A 20,518-nucleotide genomic window follows, 5' to 3' on the forward strand; every position below is an offset into this window, starting at 1 on the left:
GTTTGGGTGCTTATGGGAGCCAGAAGAGGGGGTAGGACCCCCCGGTGCTAGACTTACAGGTAGTTATGAGATGCCTTATGTAGGGGCTGGTCCTGTAGAAGAGCAGCAAGTGCGCCATCTCTCCAGCCCGTGACATACATATGTGTGTGAGTGCACATGCCACAGCATACTTGTAGAGGTTGGAGGACAGCTGGTTGGTTTTCTCCTTAGATCATGTGGGTCTGAGGCTGTACAGGAAGCATTTCTACCTGCTGAGCATCTTGCAGGCCAAGTAATTTCTACTGTTAAAAGATTCTGCTGTTGAAGATGCTGGAGGGCCCAGTGGCTGAGGTGGTATGCAGGGTCTAGTACCCGGCAGTTACCAGTAGCTGTCACCTGCTTCTGACTCCAGCTCAGGGAATCACTGCCCCTTTCTGGCTTCCAGGGCTACCCACATGCACAGACACACAGACACATAACCTACACATCAATAAATCAATAAATCTTAAAAAGGAAAAGATTCTAGAGGAAGCCAGGCATGGTAGCCCTCTTTTAACCCAGTATCATAGGGAGATGGATGGAAGGGGGGGGCGGGGGGATATATATCAGGAGTTCAGAATCGGTCACAGAGTCCTAGTGAATTTGAGGCCAGTCTGCACTACATGAGATCCCAAGACAATGCAAAAATATTTTAGAGAAAAATATTCAAGGAACTAATGATTGTTTTTAATGTTTTAAATTCTAGCTCAGTCTTCTGCATCTCCAAAGAGAAAAAAGCAGCATAAGAAATACAGGAGTGTTATTTCTGACATATTTGATGGAACAATCATTAGTTCAGTACAGTGTCTGACATGTGATAGGGTGAGTATGCGGGAACCATACCACACAGAAAAGTTCTGTCAAATGATGTTTTTAAAAACCTGAAAAGTCTGGAGAATTAAATTGTTGCTTTTGCAGACCATGCATACATTTCTTGTGTCAATTATACATTGATATTAGGTATAGAGTAAAGGTGCACGATATGTCCTTTGTAAAGGACCGTGGGTTCTCTCTCTGCTTTGGTTACATATAAAAGTGAGACGTTGCTTAGCAACAAGAATTGTTAACAGTGCTTATTCTCCCAAGGCTGATGAAATTAGGTATGCCTGGAAACTGTTGTGTTTACAAGCAAAAGGCAGTAAGTGTATTTCTAACATTTGGCCTTGTAGGTAGCTTGTAAATGACATAAATGCTTCAATAATAAAGATAATGCCAAATTACAAACAAACACAAGGAAAAAAAAACTGACCCAAGACCTTGTGTCAAACATAAAATAAAATTATTGTGAGGGTTTTTACCAATACCTAATCCTTCGGAATTTCTTAGTTTTTTACTTTAGTGCAGGAATGAGTATAGTTAATGAATGTGAAATAATGTCTCAGGAACAAGAGAGAAGTAAGTTTTCAATTATTGTTGTTAGGGCAAATGTAAGGCATTTAGTCTGATCATTTATAGGTAGCTGGTATATTACCCAGAAATGTTTTTATTTAGAGTGTATAGGTAGTGCTGCACTTAAGGACAGACTGCATGTGACTGTCATGTAGTGAGACTGTATGACCAAAGGCATCATAGTCATCTTAGTGTGGGGTAAATACACTTCTTGGTCGCCTGAAGCAGTATATCTCCCATGATGCATCCCCGCTCTTACGTACAGTCGATGTCAGGTTTGGTTTTCTCTTCACCCCCTTTTAAACAACATCTCAGACTGTTTGCAGTCTGCAGCCTGCAGTTTCTGTACTTGGGAAGCTGAGGGGAGAGAATGACTTGAGGCCCAGCATTTGAGAACAGCCTGGATGATGTAGCATATAATAAGACCCAGGGCCAGGCGATGGTGGCGCACGCCTTTAATCCCAGCACTTGGGAGGCAGAGGCAGGTGGATCTCTGTGAGTTCGAGGCCAGCCTGGTCTACAAAGCGAGTTCCAGGAAAGGCACAAAGCTACACAGAGAAACCCTGTCTCGAAAAAACCAAAAAAAAAAAAAGAAAAAAAAGGGGCTGGAGAGATGGCTCAGAGGTTAAGAGCACTGCTTGCTCTTCCAAAGGTCCTGAGTTCAATTCCCAGCAACCACATGGTGGCTCACAACCATCTGTAATGAGATCTGGTGCCCTCTTCTGGCCTGCAGGGATATGTGCAGACAGAACACTGTATACATAATAAATAAATAAATCTTAAAAAAAAAAAAAAAAAAAGACCCAGTCCCATGTGCCTCGCCCCTCCCCACATGCCCAAAGAATCTGAACACCAGTCTTTAGTGGCCAGGTGGCTTTATTTGCTGTGCTTCTTAACACTTTGACATCTCTGATCCATAGAAATACTAGTGGCTTATAGGAAGATTACATTTGGAACAGCACCTGGTCCAAAGCAAGCCAGGATCTTTTCTGTCTGTAGTATTCTAAAAGCAATTTGCTTGTTGTTTATATTTGCTTATTATAATAATTTGCTTTATCTTTGGAAGAAATCTAATCTTATAAATAACTGTGCTGGGTTCTTTCCATCCCATTAAAACCAAACACTTGCAGGTGTCTGTAACCCTCGAGACCTTTCAGGATCTGTCCTTGCCGATTCCTGGCAAGGAAGACCTTGCTAAGCTGCACTCCTCCAGTCACCCAACCATAGTCAAGGCAGGGTCGTGTGGTGAAGCGTATGCGCCACAAGGGTGGATAGCTTTCTTCATGGAGTATGTGAAGAGGTGCGTATTTATTCTCTTTGCTTGGCCTGATTGTTGACCCTGCTGCTTCTGCTGTACTAGCAGAACACTTCTTTTTCTTCTGTCAATGATGTTTCAGGTTTGTTGTCTCCTGTGTCCCTAGCTGGTTTTGGGGTCCAGTAGTAACCTTGCAAGATTGTCTTGCTGCCTTCTTCGCCAGAGATGAACTTAAAGGTAAGAAATGTAATCATATTCACGATTGGTTTGGTAGTGAATCTAATGCTGAGTTTTTGGATAGCTTAAATAGTACTTGCTTGCATTTGCATGGAGGTACCTTCCCTGGCAGTGGAACCATGATGAGAAAAGTCATGTCCTGAAGGAATTTATACAGATTTCTCTAATACAAGTGACACATTTTGAAGTTCTGTGAGTCAGAGAAGGAGGAACTCAATGAAGATAACAGATGTAAGATGTGTCTTGAATTGTCTTTACATCTTCAGCTTCATTGAAGGTCCTACATTTTTCTTGTGTGTCCAGCATCATGCTGGGCATGTGGCGGGATGAGCAGTAAATAAACGAAGAGACTGTTTCTTGAGTTAGTCCATCAGACTGAAAGGAGAGGGAGGGTGGTGGTTGTAGGGAAGAAGACATCATGAGTTATTCACTGCCCCTGTGCAGTGAAGTCCACACTGGGCACACTGGGGATTGCAGAGGAGTTGGCTGGTGACTAGATGAGTGACGGATCTGTTCTGTTTGCAGGTGACAATATGTACAGTTGTGAAAAGTGCAAAAAGTAAGTAACACTGACATTGCTTTCAGTTTCCTAGTTGGTCTTTTTCCTAGTTATCTGAACTGGGCACACTGGAGTTGTACTCGATGCTGTGTCTGGTAACTCTAGGCTGGGAAGCCTTCCTCTAACACTAAGAAAGATTGACTATTTTGTAAAGTACGTTTAAGGGAAACGTTAGTGTCTGATGTGAGATGGTATTAAATGTGTGGATTTTGAGGAATGAAGTAAGTATGTGAGTTTGCATGGTGACCAGTGGCACTCAGGAAGTGAAAGGTCTGCTGTTACGGGGCAGAGCAACAGGATGACTAAGCCTCATTTGTCCACATCTGCTACCAGCTTCCTTTTCTGTCTTGTAATCATTTTGACTTTTAAAAACCTCTTTTTGGGCTGGGTGTGGTGGCACACACATACCTTTTAATCCCAACAACTTGGTCTAGGTAGTGTGTTCTAGACCAGCCAGAAGTCAACAACCATAACAAACAAAAGTAAACACCTCTTGATGATATCAGAAAAAGTAGAGATTTGATAAAGTATTTTTGATGTAGAGGGAATTGGAAAATTGTCTGAATCTCTGTAATAGAAAAACTCCAAAGAAAAGCTGGAATCTTTAATTTTTATTTTATGTGAGGGAGTACTCTGCCTGCTTGTGTGTATGTGCATCAGATATGTGTCCAATGCCCATGGAGGTCAGAAGAGGGCATCAGATCCCCTGAAATTGGAAAGTGAATGCTGGGAGCTGAGCCCGAGTCCTCTGCAAGAGCAGCAAGTGCTCTTAACTGCTGAGCGTCTCTTCAGCCTCTAAAGCTGGACTCTTAATACAGACTAAGAAGCTATTGCCTGTAACAACACAGAGATCTCAGTCTTCAGTTGTCGGTCCCTTTTATGGTAGAGTGGTGTGGAACAGTGTTTAGACAATAAATGTAAAAATAAATAAATACCTCTCTTACCCATGTAGAAAGATTTTTCTTGTTTTGTCTGGAAGCCCTGTCTGATAGCTGAAAAGAAACTGAGTCTAGAAAGGTATCTCCTTGTGAAGCCAAACATACCAGGTAGAAGAAACCGTGATGAAGGGGAAGAACCAGTGTTCACCTCAGATCCCAAGTGGAGATCTGACAGGTGTACATTCATATTGATTAATTACAATAATCACTCTTTGGCTCAAAATTTTCTCCAACATTTAAGAGTAAAGGTTTCCAGTCCAAGTGTGATACTTATATATTATGTCATGGGCCAGGTGTGATAACTCATGCCTTTAATCCTAGTTCTTAGGAAGCAGAGGCTGATTCATCTCTGTGAGTTCAAGACCAACCTGGTCTACATAGTGAGTTACAGGAATGCCAGGGCTATGTAAAGAGACCCTGTCTCAAAAAACCAAAATAAATAAATAAATAAATAAATAAATAAATAAATAAACAAACAAACAAATAAATAAATAAATAAATAAATGTTTTCAAGCCAGGTGTGTGGTAAATGCTGATATTCTCAGCACTGAAATAGGATTATGAATTTGAGACTTTTGTTTCTCCAAAACAAAATAAAAAGAATAAATATATGAACCTGAACTACTGGTTTTGCACTATGCAGTTTTACTTAGTATCTGCATGTTATAAAAGTATAGACAATGGCATGCTTATTTAGTCCTCACTTTTTACAAGCAGGAACTCATGTATCCCATGCTGGCCTCAAGCTTGTCATGTAGCTGAGGATGACCTTGAATGTCTGGTTTTCCAGCTCCCACCTCCTGAGTACTGAGGCTATAGGCATGTGCTACCAGCTTGACCTCTGTAGTGCTAGGGATGGAACCTAAGGATTGTGTATCCTAGGCAAGTGTTCTACCACATGGCTAGTCCCTAATTTTTTTTTTTTTAATCAAAGCATTGTGAAGTGACTTTTAACTTTTTATTATCTTGATATAAGTTATTTTTATGATAAGTGCTATTTTTTTGTTAAGGATATTTAGTGTATAAATATATATAACATAACTCAGGAATATTGCTACTCTGATACCTCTTGACATTTTCTGAAAGATTTTTGTGGTCCGTTTGAATGTAATAAATGTTTTGTAGATTGATTAGGTTTTTTGTTTGTTTGTTTATTTGTTTTTCTATCTTTAGGTTGAGGAATGGAGTAAAGTTTTGTAAAGTACAGAAGTTTCCTGAGGTATGACTTCATTTTTACTCGTTTATAAAATGTGGTAATGCACTAATGTCCCATGCTGTAGTAAACTCAGCATGGTTGAAGCATAGAGCTGTCATATAGTGATTTTCCATGCATACCTTTAGGATTGATTTTAGGAGGTTGGGTTGAATATACAAACACCCTTTTACAGTATGCTGTTGAGCATGTCATCAGACATTGCAGGGTCTTGCAGGTCTGAAGTGTACAATCAGAAACCAGGAGCACTGAGCTTAGGAAGAGCCATGCTCATTGCCACATTGAAAGTATATCTGGACTCATGGTAGAATTCAGGATGATATTTAATATTCCTACTTAAATAATATAAAAACCTCATGGACTCTTTTATTGAGAATGTAAAATACCCAGGCATGGCGGCTATGCAAATCTCTTTGAGTTTAAGGCCAGCCTCGTCTGCATAGCAATCAAGTTCCAGGCCAGCCAGGACTACATAGTGAGACCTTCCTTGTCTCATAAAAATGGAAAAAAAAAAAATCCAAAACCAAAACATAGTATTTTAAAATGAACATTTAAATTACTATAAATTTTGAATTTTCTTGTTTATAAAATAAAACTTTATTGTACTTTTTTAACCACTTGTAATCTTTTTTAATAATTAATTTGGATGTTGAATTACACTTTTTTAGATTTTGTGCATCCATCTTAAACGATTTCGACATGAACTGATGTTTTCTACCAAAATCAGCACCCACGTTTCCTTCCCTCTGGAAGGCCTGGATCTTCAGCCGTTCCTCGCAAAGGACAGCCCAGTTCAGATCGTGACATACGACCTCCTCTCCGTCATCTGTCACCATGGGACTGCGAGCAGTGAGTACAAAGACTTGACATCTGATCTTGATTAAAAAATGTATCTGAGTTGATTGCTCAAATAAGCACCGCTTGACCAAGGGAAGAAAAATTTAAAAACAGATTTTAGTCCTTCTTATTAGAAAAATGACAGACTTCCTACAGGTTAGGAAAACAGCTGGTTGTGGGGGCACATGCCTATCATTGCAGTACTTGCGGCCAAAGCAGGATGATTAGGAATTCAAGGCCCCCAAAAAGCCAGCTGCTTGAAAAAGGCACCAGGAATACAGATTAGCTATCTAACTTGATCTTATTGGCAAACACTGAATGCCTGCTAAGTTCAGGGCCAGCCTGAGTAGCAGAGACTGTCAAACAAAACACTCCCCCAAGTTTAAGGTAAAAATTACATTAGTTGCCCTAATTATGAACTTCTGCCCCATAAATATGTACAGTTATTATGTACATTTGTGACGTTAAGTTTTAAGACACTAAATATCTTCCTTAGAATACTTAGAGTAAGAGAAATTAGTCATAAGGGCAAATGGTAACAGTTTTAACAGGGTGGGTTTTGTACATGGCAGAGCACACTTGTATTTGCAGCACTTGGGTAGCTGAGGTGGGAGGATTGTCAGTTCATGACCAACCTGGGCTACAATAGTGAGATCTTATCTCAAAACCAGAATAAAAAATTAACATTCTTGCCCTTCCTGTCTTCCAGCGGTAGTGCTGAGTGCAGAATGACCCAGTGAGATCACAGATGCTGTGTAGGTGTGACATGTAGTACCCTAACGAGCTCTTTTCCTTGTAATACAGGTGGGCACTACATCGCCTACTGCCGCAACAATTTAAATAACCTGTGGTATGAATTTGATGACCAGAGCGTCACTGAAGTTTCAGAGTCCACTGTACAGAATGCTGAGGCCTACGTCCTTTTCTATAGGTGATGGGGGAACTGTCATGACACTGTGAAGAACATCTCTTTGTAGGGATCTGCACTTCTGAGACTTGCAGGGTTTATGAGTGAGGATAAGAAATGTACTCCTAGGAGTAAGATAAAAAAGCTATTCACAGAATGATCTTCTGTTCAGAAAATCCAAGATTCATAGACAGGCAAAGGGATATTGTGGGTGGAAGTTTCTGTCCTGCAAAGGGGTATTGTAGACAGAAGTTTCTGTCAGGCCAGCAACTTCCAATACCCAATAGCAGCTTCTCAAATTACCACACCGGCTTATATTAATTATAAATGCTCTGCCAATAGCTTAGGCTTGTTATAGGTAACTCTTACACTTAAGTTAACCCATATTCCTTATTATGTGTCGGTATCTTCATTAGCATGGCACATTCATCTCCTGCTCCACCTGCATCTGACTGGTGACTCCTGACTCTGCCCTTCTCTTTCCCATCATTCTTAGTTGCCCCACCTATACTTCTGCCTAGTTCCTGGCCAATCACCATTTTTATTAAACTAATTTGAGTGACAAATCTTTACAGTGTACAAGAGGATTATTCCACAGCAGGATATATTTTGTTTTAGATTTTTTTTTAAGCACTTATTTTTTTTAAAGGTTCACTTAAATTTATTTATTTTATGTATATGGATATTTTGTATGTATGTATCTCTGTGCACCACATGTGTGCCTGATACCAGAGGAGGTCATAAGAGGCATCTAACCAGAGTTATAGATGGTCGTGAGCCACCATGTGGGTTCTGGGAATCTAACCCAGGTCCTCTGCAAGAACAGCAAGTGCTCTTAACTGCTGAGCTATCTCTCCAGCTCCTCATTTCTTCTTTAGCATTTATTTATTTATGTGTGTATGCATGTATGTGCCTGTGTATGTGCACTAAAGTTTGTTTGTGGGGTCAGAGAACAACTCCAGGAATTGGTTCTTCCACCATGTGGGTTCTGGGATTAAACTCAGGTCCTCTGATTTGGTGGCAAACACGCTTACCTGCTGAGCATCTCACTGGCCCAGGATTAGTTTTTTTGTTTGTTTGTTGTTGTTGTTGTTTTTTAAGTATATAAAGTTAGAATTAAATACCAAATTTCTTCTCTAGATATCCAATAGTAAAAAAAGGTATTACTATAAAAATCTTTGATATACTTCAGTATCTTATAAAAGAAGATGCCAGATACTGAAACAGGAACCAAGAATGCAGCTTAGCTACTTGACTTGATCTTATTAACAATGAATGCCTACCTTGTACCAGTTGTTACATGGATACCCATATAGTTACTATTCAGTATTAACCCCCGGGTAATGTATAATGTATTGAGCTGTGGGTCCAAGACTATTTTTCTTGAAATTCCTTAGGGCTGATAAGATCTGTAGTAATTAGTAGCATGCATTTTAAATCTAATAAAGAAGAGTCATGCTGTTTGTTGAACGTAGTAAAATGTGGATTAACTTCAATGAATCATGTCCTCACCAGGAAGAGCAGTGAAGAGGCACAGAAGGAGAGGCGAAGGGTGTCCAACCTGTTGAACATGATGGAGCCCAGCCTCCTCCAGTTTTACATATCTCGACAGTGGTTAAATAAATTTAAGACCTTTGCTGAGCCTGGCCCTATTTCAAATAATGACTTTCTCTGTATTCACGGAGGTAAGGAGTACTGTTATGTTAAACAGTGTTAGATGGTTGCTGTTAAATCATTTGCAAATTAGTTAGGAGCCAAGAATTCCCTCTTCTCCTTATTGCTCATCCCCATCTGGAGCTGAGTGTATGTGATTCCTTATGGTTTCAGAAATGAGGGCTAGGTTTCACTTTAGAAGACCAAAGACTATTTCAGTGTTGTGAAAGCTTTAATTTCATGCCCGTGCCAGACACTTGGACACTTCTCCTGGTGAGGGCCATTCCTGTGCAGTGTGTTTAGCTCCACCTGCATCTGCAGTTCTCAGCCGTCTGTCTCTCATAAGTAGCTGCCTTTTTAAAGTATGCAAGCATATGTGGGATTTGTGAAATGTGATTGATGGGCTATTACTGTCTATTCCTGCAGTAATAAGTAAGACCTTTGTGTGGACACTTTGAACTTTATGGTTGGAGATTTGCTATTGTTAATTATTTTTGTAATGAAAATACAGGGGTGAGAATACCCTGTATTGTTGGTAGAAACCTACAGTCATATTATTTCTGAGTCTGATGGTGCTGGCCAGTGATTGAGCACATGCTTGGTTTGCACAGGGTCCTGGTCTCAAACCCTAGTGCCGCCAAATCAATCAGTAATCCTGAATGTGTATTTCAAGATGTGTGCTGTGCTCATCTTTAGGAAGCAGAGTTACCAAAAATGCTTTTTACTTCTGCTTCTGTAAGGAGAGATTTAAGAACAGTGATTGAAAGCCAGGCATGGTGGTATACTCCTGTAATCCCACTATTTGAGAGTCTGATGCAAAAGACTTGCTGTGAGTTGGAGGCTGAGCTGGGCTACAGAGTAAGACCCTATCTAAAAAAGAGAGGGGTGTGTGTGGGAGAAATGGCCAGTCACCTTTAAAAATGACTTTATGTGCTGGGTGGTGGTGACACATACCTTTAATCCCAGCACTCTGGAGGCAGAGGCAGGTGGATCTCTATGAGTTTGAGTCCAGCCTAATCTACAGAGAGAGTTCCAGGACAGCTAGGACTACACAAAGAAACCCTGTCTCAAAAAAAGCAAAAAAAAAAAAAAAAAAAAAAAAGACTTTATGTGTGAGAGAATGTTCGCCTTACTTCAGTAAGCTCCTGATTTAGTCTTTAGCACTGCAAAGTTAGCCCTTTAAAGTCATACAAAGAAATTAAGGAGTGAAAACTGAATACACTTGTTAAAATTGTTTTTTAGGTATTCCTCCACGAAAAGCTAGTTATATTGAAGACTTAGTTTTGATGCTGCCGCAGAATATTTGGGATAACCTCTATAGCAGGTTTGTTCTTGAAATCCAACATTATAGTGTCATAAAGCAAACTGAGAGGAGTTACAGAAGCGTTGGGCTGTGTCACAAATACCCAGTGTGTTTTTTGATGCCTGTGAAGAATATTCCTTTCATTTATTCATTCTAAAGTATGAGCAGGAAGACTTTTAGGCCCTAATCTAAATAATGGGAATTTTTATGATTATCTGAAAGATGTGCTGTAGTATATAACTTTATGTATCTTATTTAAAGGATGTTACATCTCCCTAATACTAAAATTTCTCATAATTGTACACTATTAAAAGAGATGTTCTTATTCTCAAATTTAAAATTTTTAAATGTTATTTTCCTTTTTAAGTATTTTAAATTAAATATTAAAAATGCACTAAGTGCTTTTTACTTGAGTATGCAAAGACTTCATTTGATTAAAATTTGCTTACATAACTAAGAATATTTTGTGCTAAGTTTTGAACCCTTTCACTTTGTTGTCACTTCTAAGACTGAAGCAGAAGCAGCTCTAAGTTGAAATGCAGATACAGCAGGGGAGACACATGGACAGTGCTGTCTGCCCTGGTAAACATAAATTGTTTCTATGTGACTTTTTTTGTATATTACTTTGAGAATTTTCCTGTAAAATTTATTCTTTAAATTTTTATTATTGTTCAAAAGTAATTTTGTGTATGTGCGCTCATGCTATGACAATTTGAAGGAGATAGTTCAGATTCTGTCATGTGAGTCCTGAGGAATAAACTCAGAACTTAACTTATTTTAAGACCCACTGAGCCATCTTGCCAGCCCTGGGATTGACTTGTAACTGGCAATTTAAACATTGATTAAAAAGCTAGAAACAGTTTCCTAGGACCTGGGCCTCTTCTGCGGTTGTGACTTTCAGTCTTAACTTGGTGTTTAGGTATGGAGGAGGGCCTGCTGTCAACCACCTGTACATCTGTCACACTTGCCAGATAGAGGCAGAGAAGATTGAAAAACGAAGAAAAACGGAACTGGAAATCTTTATTCGGGTAAATAAGTTACACTTTCAAATTGTAAATGATGTAAGATAGAGCTGGCGACCCGACAGTCGTTAGCGGACAATGGGTGAGAGAGAGTCAGGTCCTGCCTGCACAGCGTGATGGACCCTGCTCGGTTCTCTCCAGTTCTGTTCTCTTCTTCCTGTGGCTGCTTTTATCTCTTCTCTGTATTTGCCATGGCCTGAAATCTTATTCCCCAAATTGCATGTTTCCTCGTTAGAATTGTCTGTGGTCTGTTCAGGCTGCAGCTGATTATGGCTGTTGATTGCTGAAGGAACCTGCACCTTTATTCTCAAAGGGTCTGGACCCTCAATTCTCAATAGTCTTAGTTGTTAGATTTCTGTAAGGTTAAGTTTTAACCTCTGCTTGAAGATTGTAGAAATACTGAATAGTATCTGTAGTCATTTGAATGTTGGATCCTAAAAGAATTTTCTATCTTGTGCCTTTTGTAAACTGACCTCAATGACAAATATGACCTTGAATAGAATCTTTTCATAGGATTTTGGGTTGAAATCATCCTGAGAAGTTTGTATAGAACCTAAATCCAGTCAGTGTTCCTTTCAAGACACACAGAGAAGGAAGAACATGCTGTGGACGGATGGAGGGTAGATTGAAGTGACAGCCACGGGCAGCTAGCCATGACGGAGGCAGAAGTGGGATCTCTCTAGATCTCCAGGGAACAGTGTTCTGAGCACTTGGATGCTGGATGCTTGTCTCTAGAACTGTGAGAAAACAAATTTCCCTTTTCAGTTACAGAGTTTGTGATCATTTATCATTGTAACACTCTATAGCAAATGCAATGGGTATAATCTCTTTCATTTCTATTTTTTCAAGACAAGGTCTTTTTGTTGTTGTTTTTTAAGACATGGTTTCTGTGTAGCCCTGGCTGTCCTTGAACTCACTCTGTAGACCAGGCTGGCCTCGAACTCAGAGATCCACCTGCCTCTGGCTTCGCTACCACCACCTGGTTTAAGACAAGTCTTTATGTAGTCTTGGCTGGCCTGGAACTTGCTTTGTAGACCAGGCTGCCTTCAAACTCACAGAAGTCTGCTTGGTTCTTCCTTCCAAGTGCTGGGGTTAAAGGAATGTGCCAGCATCCCCGACCTAACGTCACTTGTTTTCTGGATCTAAGTCTCTTTGCTCCAATTGTGAATAGTCATTCATATAATTCTGGTTTGTAAAGCAGTCACCATACCTGAGCTTAATCATTTTAGCCAGTATTTTGAACCTTTAATTCCTCTTTCCCAGTTGGGTCAGTGACATGGAAAACACAGTATAGTCAAGGACTGTATCAGGCCAGTCTCATAGAAACTACTTTTTCCCTGTGGAACTAAACCCTCTAAGGTAGTAGAGGGTAGAGTTCCGGCAATAGGGAGCAAAGGTTTTGTGAGTGTCAGTATAGGAAGTTGCAAATGGGTTTTCTACATCTTTACCCACTGTTTAGCATTGTAAATGTAAATTCTAGTGATGGGGAAAACAGGGGACTCATTTCCAGTTTGGGGACATATACCACATTACGAAGAGTACTCTGGAGCCTGTAAACTGTTGCTATCAGGTACAAAAATTGAGTCTGTGATAGGCTAGCAGCTTTTGGGTGGTAGCATGTGGTAAGATCAATGAACTTTATGAATGTGAGCCCTTTTCTTCTTTCTATAAAATGAATTCCATAGTCAGAAGCAATGTAGTGAAATCTGGTGGCAATGATTTTTCTTTGAGAACTTCATACATGCATACAGTGTATTTTCAACATATTTACCCCTGCTTCTCTCTGGTCCACTCCTACCCCTCATCTGTTTTCTCTCTTTCTCTCAACACATGGACTCACTATATAGTCTTGGCTGTCTTGGAACTCGCTATGTGGACCAGGCTGGTTTGAACTCTTAGAAAGCTGCATTTACCTCCTGAGACTGGGATTAAAGGCATACACCACCACCCACCTAACCCTTTTTAAAAAATAACCCACTGATTCCAATTTCTGCTTCTCATATGCTCATGGGTGTAGGGCTCTCCATTGTGGTATGGTCTACCTATTGGGGAACAATGCCCTTACAGAAAAGAAAACTTTCTCAGGCTGGAGAGATTGCTCAGAGGTTCAGAGCATTGATGGCTTCCAGAGGTCCTGAGTTCAATTCCCAGCAAACACATGGCAGCTTACAAGCATCTGTAATGAGATCTGATGCCCTCTTCTGGTGTGTAGACAAACATGCAAACAGAATACTGTATACATAATAAATAAATCTAAAAAAAAAAAAAAGAAAAAAAAAAGAAAAGAAATTAAGAAAGAAAGAAAGAAAGAAAACTTTCTCTATCCGTAAAACATCAGTTGTCAATAGTTCCTCAGCTAGACATGGGGCTTGTGAGCCTCTTTCCTCCATGGCAGGAATTGAAAAGACCACATGTTAAATGATGTAACAGTCTGGTAGGTTTTGTTTGTTTGTTTATTTGTTTTGTGGTGCTAGCGATTAAAATCCTAGGTAAATGATTTACCACAGAGCTATATACCTAGCCTGGTAGGTTGTTTTTGTTTTGTTTTGTTTTAACAGATTTAACACTTAGCCTATGACTCTAAGCAGTCTTGCTCCCAAGAGAAATGACAGCTTATATTCACATAAAACCTATAAACCAAACTCTTTAGTAGTATTGCTTATAAGTTGCCCTAAAGTGGGAATAGTGGAATGTTCAAAAGCTGCCACATTGATAACAGAATGTCTTAGGGTCATACAGAGGGACAGTGTTGAGCAGTGGAAAGCAGAAGTCAAGTGGACTGGCATACACCTGTATCTGAACACTTGAGGCCAACCTTGGTTATCTAGGAAGACTCAAAGAACAACGCAAACAGCCTGCTGTGGAGCTCTGCTATGAATGATCAGGAATTCAACATCATCATCAACCATACACTACTAGTTTGAGGCCAGTCTGAGCTACACAGGACACTGTCTCCTATCTCCATCCCCATGAACGGTCATGGATAACTAATCTGTGCAGCAGTATGAATGGATCTGAAGTATTATGTTCTGCTGCATGTGGCAAATATGACCTTTCTTGGGATGGTTACACCCAGTGCCACCAGCTTTCCTGGCAAACATCCTGCATTTCTTGCATTTCCTGGGGTACCAAGCACCACTTAGTCATTTAGGGCCTGTGGAATCTGGAATCTGACCCTGATACACATTGCCTTCCCTCCATGGCTTTCTGTGACCTTGATAGCGGTTTCTAGGTCTCCTGGTATATTTTACACCGTGCCAAAGCAGCATTATGTTGATCAAATCCCGTTCTGCTGCCAGCCTAAGGTATAGACTTTGGGGGGCATTTCATATATAAATCATAAACAACCTGGTCAGAAATAGGTGACCTTGGTGGTCTGGAAACAAAGTGGAGCTTCTGGAAACTTGGGAAAGTAGATAGGATCAGTTTGCAGAAGCAACCAAAAGCAGAGGAAATGAAGTGAGCACAGGACCTTGGGGCTTAGAAGTGGTAGACACCTGTGAGGACTTTGACATTCAAGTATGTGAGAGACAAATGGAGAGTTGGGGCTCTCCTCCCTCTGTATGGATGGTAGGGATCCAGCTGTCACCAGGCTTGGAGGCCAGTGCCTTTACTCACTGAGCCGTCGTGCTGGCCTGCCTTGGTTTCTTTCTTATTGAGATGGGGTCTCTGTACCCTAGGCTAGCTTTTAATGTTTGCTCTCCCTGCATTACCCCCAGTGTGCTGGGGTTATATGTCACCATGCCCAGGTCTTGATTTCTTTAGAACCATCATACATAGACCCAGAAATTTTCCTCTCCTGTATTATGGTTCCTCTGTGAGTAGCTCCTGAGTGTCCCAGGAAGACTCTTTCCCTCAACATACTTGAATTTGGAAAATATTAAAGGGTCATGAGCAGCTGGGCATGGTGGCACATGTCTGTAATCCAGCCATTGGGAGGTGGAAGCAGAGGTGTCTGGATTTCAAGGCCTCCTGGGCTACATGAGATGTTTTCTTAACCCCTCCCTTTGAAAAAAGATATGGGAAAGGACAAAGTGTTGAGAGTTTTTAAAGAGCTTGAGAGTGTGAGGAGTTAAAGTGATTAAGATAGGTCTATTCTAGTGGAGTTTAAAAAAAGCCTTATAGGGTATGTGGGAGACAGTCACATAAATAGTTGTAAAAAGTGTGTGTGTGTGTGTGTGTGTGTGTGTGTGTGTGTGTGCGTGTGTGTATGTATGTGTGATCATTGCAGAAGCCTGAGAATCAGGAATGTACCAGGGTGGGTTTCTGGGAATAACTAAGGTCACTGTGATCACACATGGAAAAAAAGGAACTGGATGAAGTCAGACCATGGGAGTGCTTCTGAACCAGTAGTGAGAACCTTTGGGGCTAGGTATGTAGCAGTGGAATGCTTCCTTAGTGCTCTACTGGGTTCAGTCCCTAGAACTGTGTAAACTTGGCATGGTGGTGCATGTTTATAATCCTAGCACTGGGGAGGTAGGAGGATCACAACTTTAAGATCATCCTTGGTTACATAGTGAGCTTGAGGCCAGTCTGAGATACATCAAACTGTCTTAAAGAAAAATGGCACTAGGGATATAGCTCAGTGGTAAGTACTTATCTAGCAAACAGAAAGCAGTTGAGGGAGAACATAGCAAATCTTTGTGGATGATCATTTTTTGTATGTATAAATACAATTTAGATCATATCATCACCTTCCTGCTATCTCTCCAACTCCATCTGTACTTCTCTCCCCCAAGGTTATAGGGTTTTCATTAGATGCAATTGAAGAATCGGGTCTGTTTAGATGGTTCTGTGGGTAAAGGCCCTTGGTGCCAAGGAGGATGACCTGACTTCAATCCCCTGGTTTCATGTAGTGACAAGGAGAGAACTGACTTCTACAAGTTGTCTTCTGATCTCTACGTGTTTGCACTGGCATCACTAGTGTGAGCACGCATGCCACTCCCAACATAATTTAAAAGTTTTAAAGAACTGGCAATCTGAATTTGGCTGTGTCTGTCCTTTTCTAGTATGTATCAAGGGCATTTTGTTGCCCAACAGGAAATGCCACTGTAATTAGACAAATTCCAAATACGCTTTATTCTTTTGAGACCCCCCTGTTACTTGCACCTTTTTTTCATACCAATGTTTCTAGCCATTTGGTCTTTACTTTTTTTTTTTAAGTTGGCTGTGGTGAATGAAGTACTTATTGAATCCTTTGCCTCAGCCATCTTCTCTTAACCTGTTCTTTATGCTTCTCTTTTGTATGTGCTTGTTATATTTTATATATAATATAAAATTTATATAGTACACATAATATATAAATAATAATTTATAATAATTTATATATTACACATAATCCAGAGTCATTTATTGATAGACTACACTCTATCTCTTAGAACTAAGATAACCTAGTGTGTCACTTGGTGGTACCTCATGTGTGTATGAGAAATTATCTTGTTAGATGCTGGAGGAGAATATCGCAAGTTCCAGATACTAAGTGCTTGACTTTTTCTCTCTGTAGCTCAACAGAGCATTTCAAGAGGAGGACTCTCCGGCTACTTTTTATTGTATCAGTATGCAGTGGTTTAGAGAATGGGAGAGTTTTGTGAAGGGTAAGGATGGAGGTAAGTGGTTAACTGAAATGGTTTCTTAGTCATTTTTTGTTTATTAATTTTATGAATATTGGAGATTATACCAGTGAACAAAAAAGACCCCTGACTTCAGGGAACTTATATTCTAGTTTATAGTCTTACTGCTGTGAGCTTATAATTATTACTCATGGCAAGAATGAAAGAATTGAACAAAAATTATCTTTAATTTTAATACCAGTGGTTAAAGAGATGGCTTGGCAGTTTAGAGCACTTGTTGCTCCTCTGGAGGACCAGAGTTTATCTTTCAGCATCTCCGTCAGTCAGCTCATTACCTGTAACTCCAGCTCCAGGGGATCTGGCACTCTCTAGTCTCCACTGGCCCAGACATCCCATACACACAGATACATAAATAAAAATAATCTTAATGCTGAAAAACTTTAGAGGCAGGGGTTATTTGTGAGTTCAAAGCCAGCCTGGTCCACATAGTAAGTGCTGTGTAAGAGAGAGACTTCATCTCAAAAAGGCCACCCCCTCAAAAAAAAGAAAGAAAAAACTTAAAATACCGTACAACAGGATGGTGAGTAAATTATAATTTATCCAATACAATGGAACACAATGTGGACTTTTTAAAATAATTATGTATGATAATTTGAGTAGAAGGCATGATGGTGCACGCCTTTAATCCTAGCGCTGGGGCTGGCAGAGGCAGGGGTATCTGAGGAGTTAAGGCCAGCTCTTCTACATAGGCAGTTTCAGGCCAGCCAGGACTATGTAGTGAGAATCTATTTCAATACTACTACTATTAATAATTTGAAAATAAAGTGTTCTTGAAGTATTGAGTTGATTGCAAAAAAAACTATGTATTTGAATCCTTTGGTCTATTTTTCAAGTTAGCAAACAAAGTGATGGACTTAATTATGGCATTTTCAAACATATATGGCATTATTCTTTGTTCTTATTAGTCCTCCCCGACTGCCCTCTTCAATAACTTTCTTAAACAATGTATTGTGCAAAAGCAAAAGACCACACAGATATTAAAACCATATGCCTACTTTCTGTAAGATTTTAGTAATTTTTCTTCCTTGTGCCTGTTGGGAGCTTTTGAGGGTGGACAAGTATTATACTTTCATGTTCAGAAAAAAAAGGCTTTTGAATATTTCATTTTATAGTGATTTTGGTTTAAATAACAAATTTGGAACTGAGAATACGATTTTTTTTATAAAGGGGTTGTTCTTTTGTAGCATTAAAAAATATTTGATCTGCAATTCCCAAATGAGCAGTTAAGAAATTTTTTCTGTTAGGTGCTGAGTAACCCTCTCACCTTTCTTGGTTGTTTTGGGTCAAATGGAACCCCTAAAGCTGAGAAGATACTTGAAATAGATGGTATTTGGTTAAAAAATATCTACCTTGATTATATTGGTAGTTCTCAATTATTTCAGCTACAAAATGATGTAGTTCTTTGCAGCATTTCTTTAAAGTGTGCATTCTATAATTCTTTTATCCTTTTGATTTAGATCCCCCAGGCCCTATCGACAACACTAAAATTGCAGTCACTAAATGTGGTAACGTGATGCTCAAGCAAGGTGAGTTTGTTTAATAAACATATACACAGCTTTTTCTCTGAGACATGTACCCCAGACTGGCCTTGAGTGTGCTATGTAGCCGAGAGTGGAAGCGTTAACTTGTGATCCTCCTGCTTCTGCCTCCGAAGTGTGGGGATTACAGGTGTGCACCATAATGCTTTAATTAGTATTGAAACCCTTACTTGCTGACGATGTCTCACTGATAGAAATACTAATCAGCCATCATGTTATTTTTTTATTAACCTAATTCAGGGATGTTCAGGCTTACAGTAGAACAAAGGGTGAAAAAGCAGTGTGTTATTTGTGGGAAGGTTTTAGAGTTGTTGGTTGGAACTAGGAGTATGGATCTCTAGAAATTTTAAAAACATTACATATTGTAGCTTTTATCTATGCAATATAAACATTCATGTTTGTAAACATCATTCTTTCTGCATGCACACAATTTTAGGAGCAGACTCTGGTCAAATTTCAGAAGAAACATGGAATTTCCTGCAGTCTATCTATGGTGGAGGGCCTGAAGTAATCCTCCGACCTCCGGTTGTTCATGTTGACCCTGATGTACTACAAGCAGAGGAAAAGATTGAAGTAGAAACTCGATCTCTGTAGTTCTGAGGGTGCAGAGCTCTAATGAGAAGTCATCCTCACTTGATGCACACAAATTCAAAACATTCCTTAAAGCATGTTTATTTCTTTGATTTTCATCTTTTATCACATTTATTCCTTTGTACTGGGCATTATGGGATGGTATGTTAAAATGTGTAATATAAGTTGGTAATATTTAATGCTAAATAACTGACCATAATGTCTTTCAGTGTACTGTTTTTGAAAGGAAAGGGACACTTGGTAATCGGGTTCTCTGACCTTTGTTCTACAGGCAGATGCAGGTACCCTCTTCAGAGCTGTAAATACTTCTGCTTGAAAACTTTTTCTTTACCCTAAGCCATCATAGCTGGCCAATCTTTTCAGTTCTCAAAAAAACCTAATTTAATTGTATAGTTTTGACATGGCTCTGCATAGTAAGCCGCCTATTTTAAATTGAGAGTGGTGGTCCGAAAACTGTTAATTTCCTAAAGCTCAGGAAACATTAGGTGTTACTTCTTTTGCACTGCAGCATACAAAATTGCTTATTAAAATTTACAAAATGTCTTTTGAATGTAACAGGATGTATTTAGTTTGAGTGGAATTTGTCACCAGATTATCAGTAACTTATTGCCGCTTATAATGTAAAATGTTAAACTTTAATACTATAGACCTGAATGGTATTCATTAATGTCAGTAACCTAAAAAAAAAAAAATCTTAGTTTTAGGCCACTTTTTATTTTGAGAGCATGAAGTATGGAATGTGTCAAATGAGATTGTGGATAAAGCTGAAACCACTTGCAAAATGATTTTTTTAATGAAATGCATAAAGTCTTTTTGAATAATAGAGTATGCACTGCTGTTTGCTTGATTATGTGATGTCAAACACTTAACTATATTCCACGTGTAAACATGCCAGGTGACAAGAGGATGTAAACAGCATTCACGATGGCTTTGTTTCTGTGTGGGGTAGCTGCACCATCTACAAGCAATGTTAAAATTCACTCAATAAAAATAATTTTAATGTGTAAACCGAATGTTGAATTTATTTGATAGACTTTTAGAAGGGCATGAAGTTTGTTAATATTAATGCCTTTCATTATATCTTATTTGAAAACATGCAAAAAAGTTTTTTGCTGTAGTAAAGTTTTTTAAAACATTGCAGGTGGAAAGGAATTAAGGTTCTCTAAGCCTCTATCAGCCACTCCAGAATGGCTCCTGGAGTCTCATCCTTACCTTGAACCTACCTTGGATAAATTTGTGGGCTGTCTTAAGGCCTCATAGAGACCCCCATCGGAATCTGGTGGTAGACCTTCAGCTGCTCCTTGTCTGTGGGCCGTTGTGATCCCATTCTGGGCCAGTCAAGGGTCATGCCTCATCAGTATTGGCCTGAATAGCTGTGTGCTGGCCATGTGGCCCTGGAACCACTTTACGGGCAGCACCCAGGATCTG

The 20,518-nt window shown here is 39.6% G+C and overlaps 1 protein-coding gene across 2 annotated transcripts in view; it reads left to right on the forward strand.

The window, feature by feature from the left end:
• Positions 1–19,782, forward strand: part of Usp33 (ubiquitin specific peptidase 33) — a 53,359-nt gene extending 33,577 nt beyond the window's left edge. Inside the window, exons 12-24 of one of the 2 annotated variants that reach the window (XM_059266466.1) lie at positions 725–840; positions 2,538–2,707; positions 2,805–2,899; positions 3,425–3,458; positions 5,570–5,615; positions 6,278–6,458; positions 7,251–7,377; positions 8,869–9,038; positions 10,249–10,330; positions 11,229–11,337; positions 16,835–16,937; positions 18,419–18,487; positions 18,936–19,782. In XM_059266466.1, coding sequence (XP_059122449.1) covers positions 725–840; positions 2,538–2,707; positions 2,805–2,899; positions 3,425–3,458; positions 5,570–5,615; positions 6,278–6,458; positions 7,251–7,377; positions 8,869–9,038; positions 10,249–10,330; positions 11,229–11,337; positions 16,835–16,937; positions 18,419–18,487; positions 18,936–19,093 — 1,460 coding nt within the window. In that variant the 3' untranslated portion in view covers positions 19,094–19,782. The remainder of the gene's footprint in view (positions 1–724; positions 841–2,537; positions 2,708–2,804; positions 2,900–3,424; positions 3,459–5,569; positions 5,616–6,277; positions 6,459–7,250; positions 7,378–8,868; positions 9,039–10,248; positions 10,331–11,228; positions 11,338–16,834; positions 16,938–18,418; positions 18,488–18,935) is intronic. The other variant, XM_059266467.1, reaches the window with a different exon arrangement.
• Positions 19,783–20,518: the final 736 nt, after the last annotated feature.

Source organism: Peromyscus eremicus, chromosome 6 (assembly GCF_949786415.1).
Source record: "Peromyscus eremicus chromosome 6, PerEre_H2_v1, whole genome shotgun sequence".
Taxonomy (NCBI): Eukaryota; Metazoa; Chordata; class Mammalia; order Rodentia; family Cricetidae; genus Peromyscus; species Peromyscus eremicus.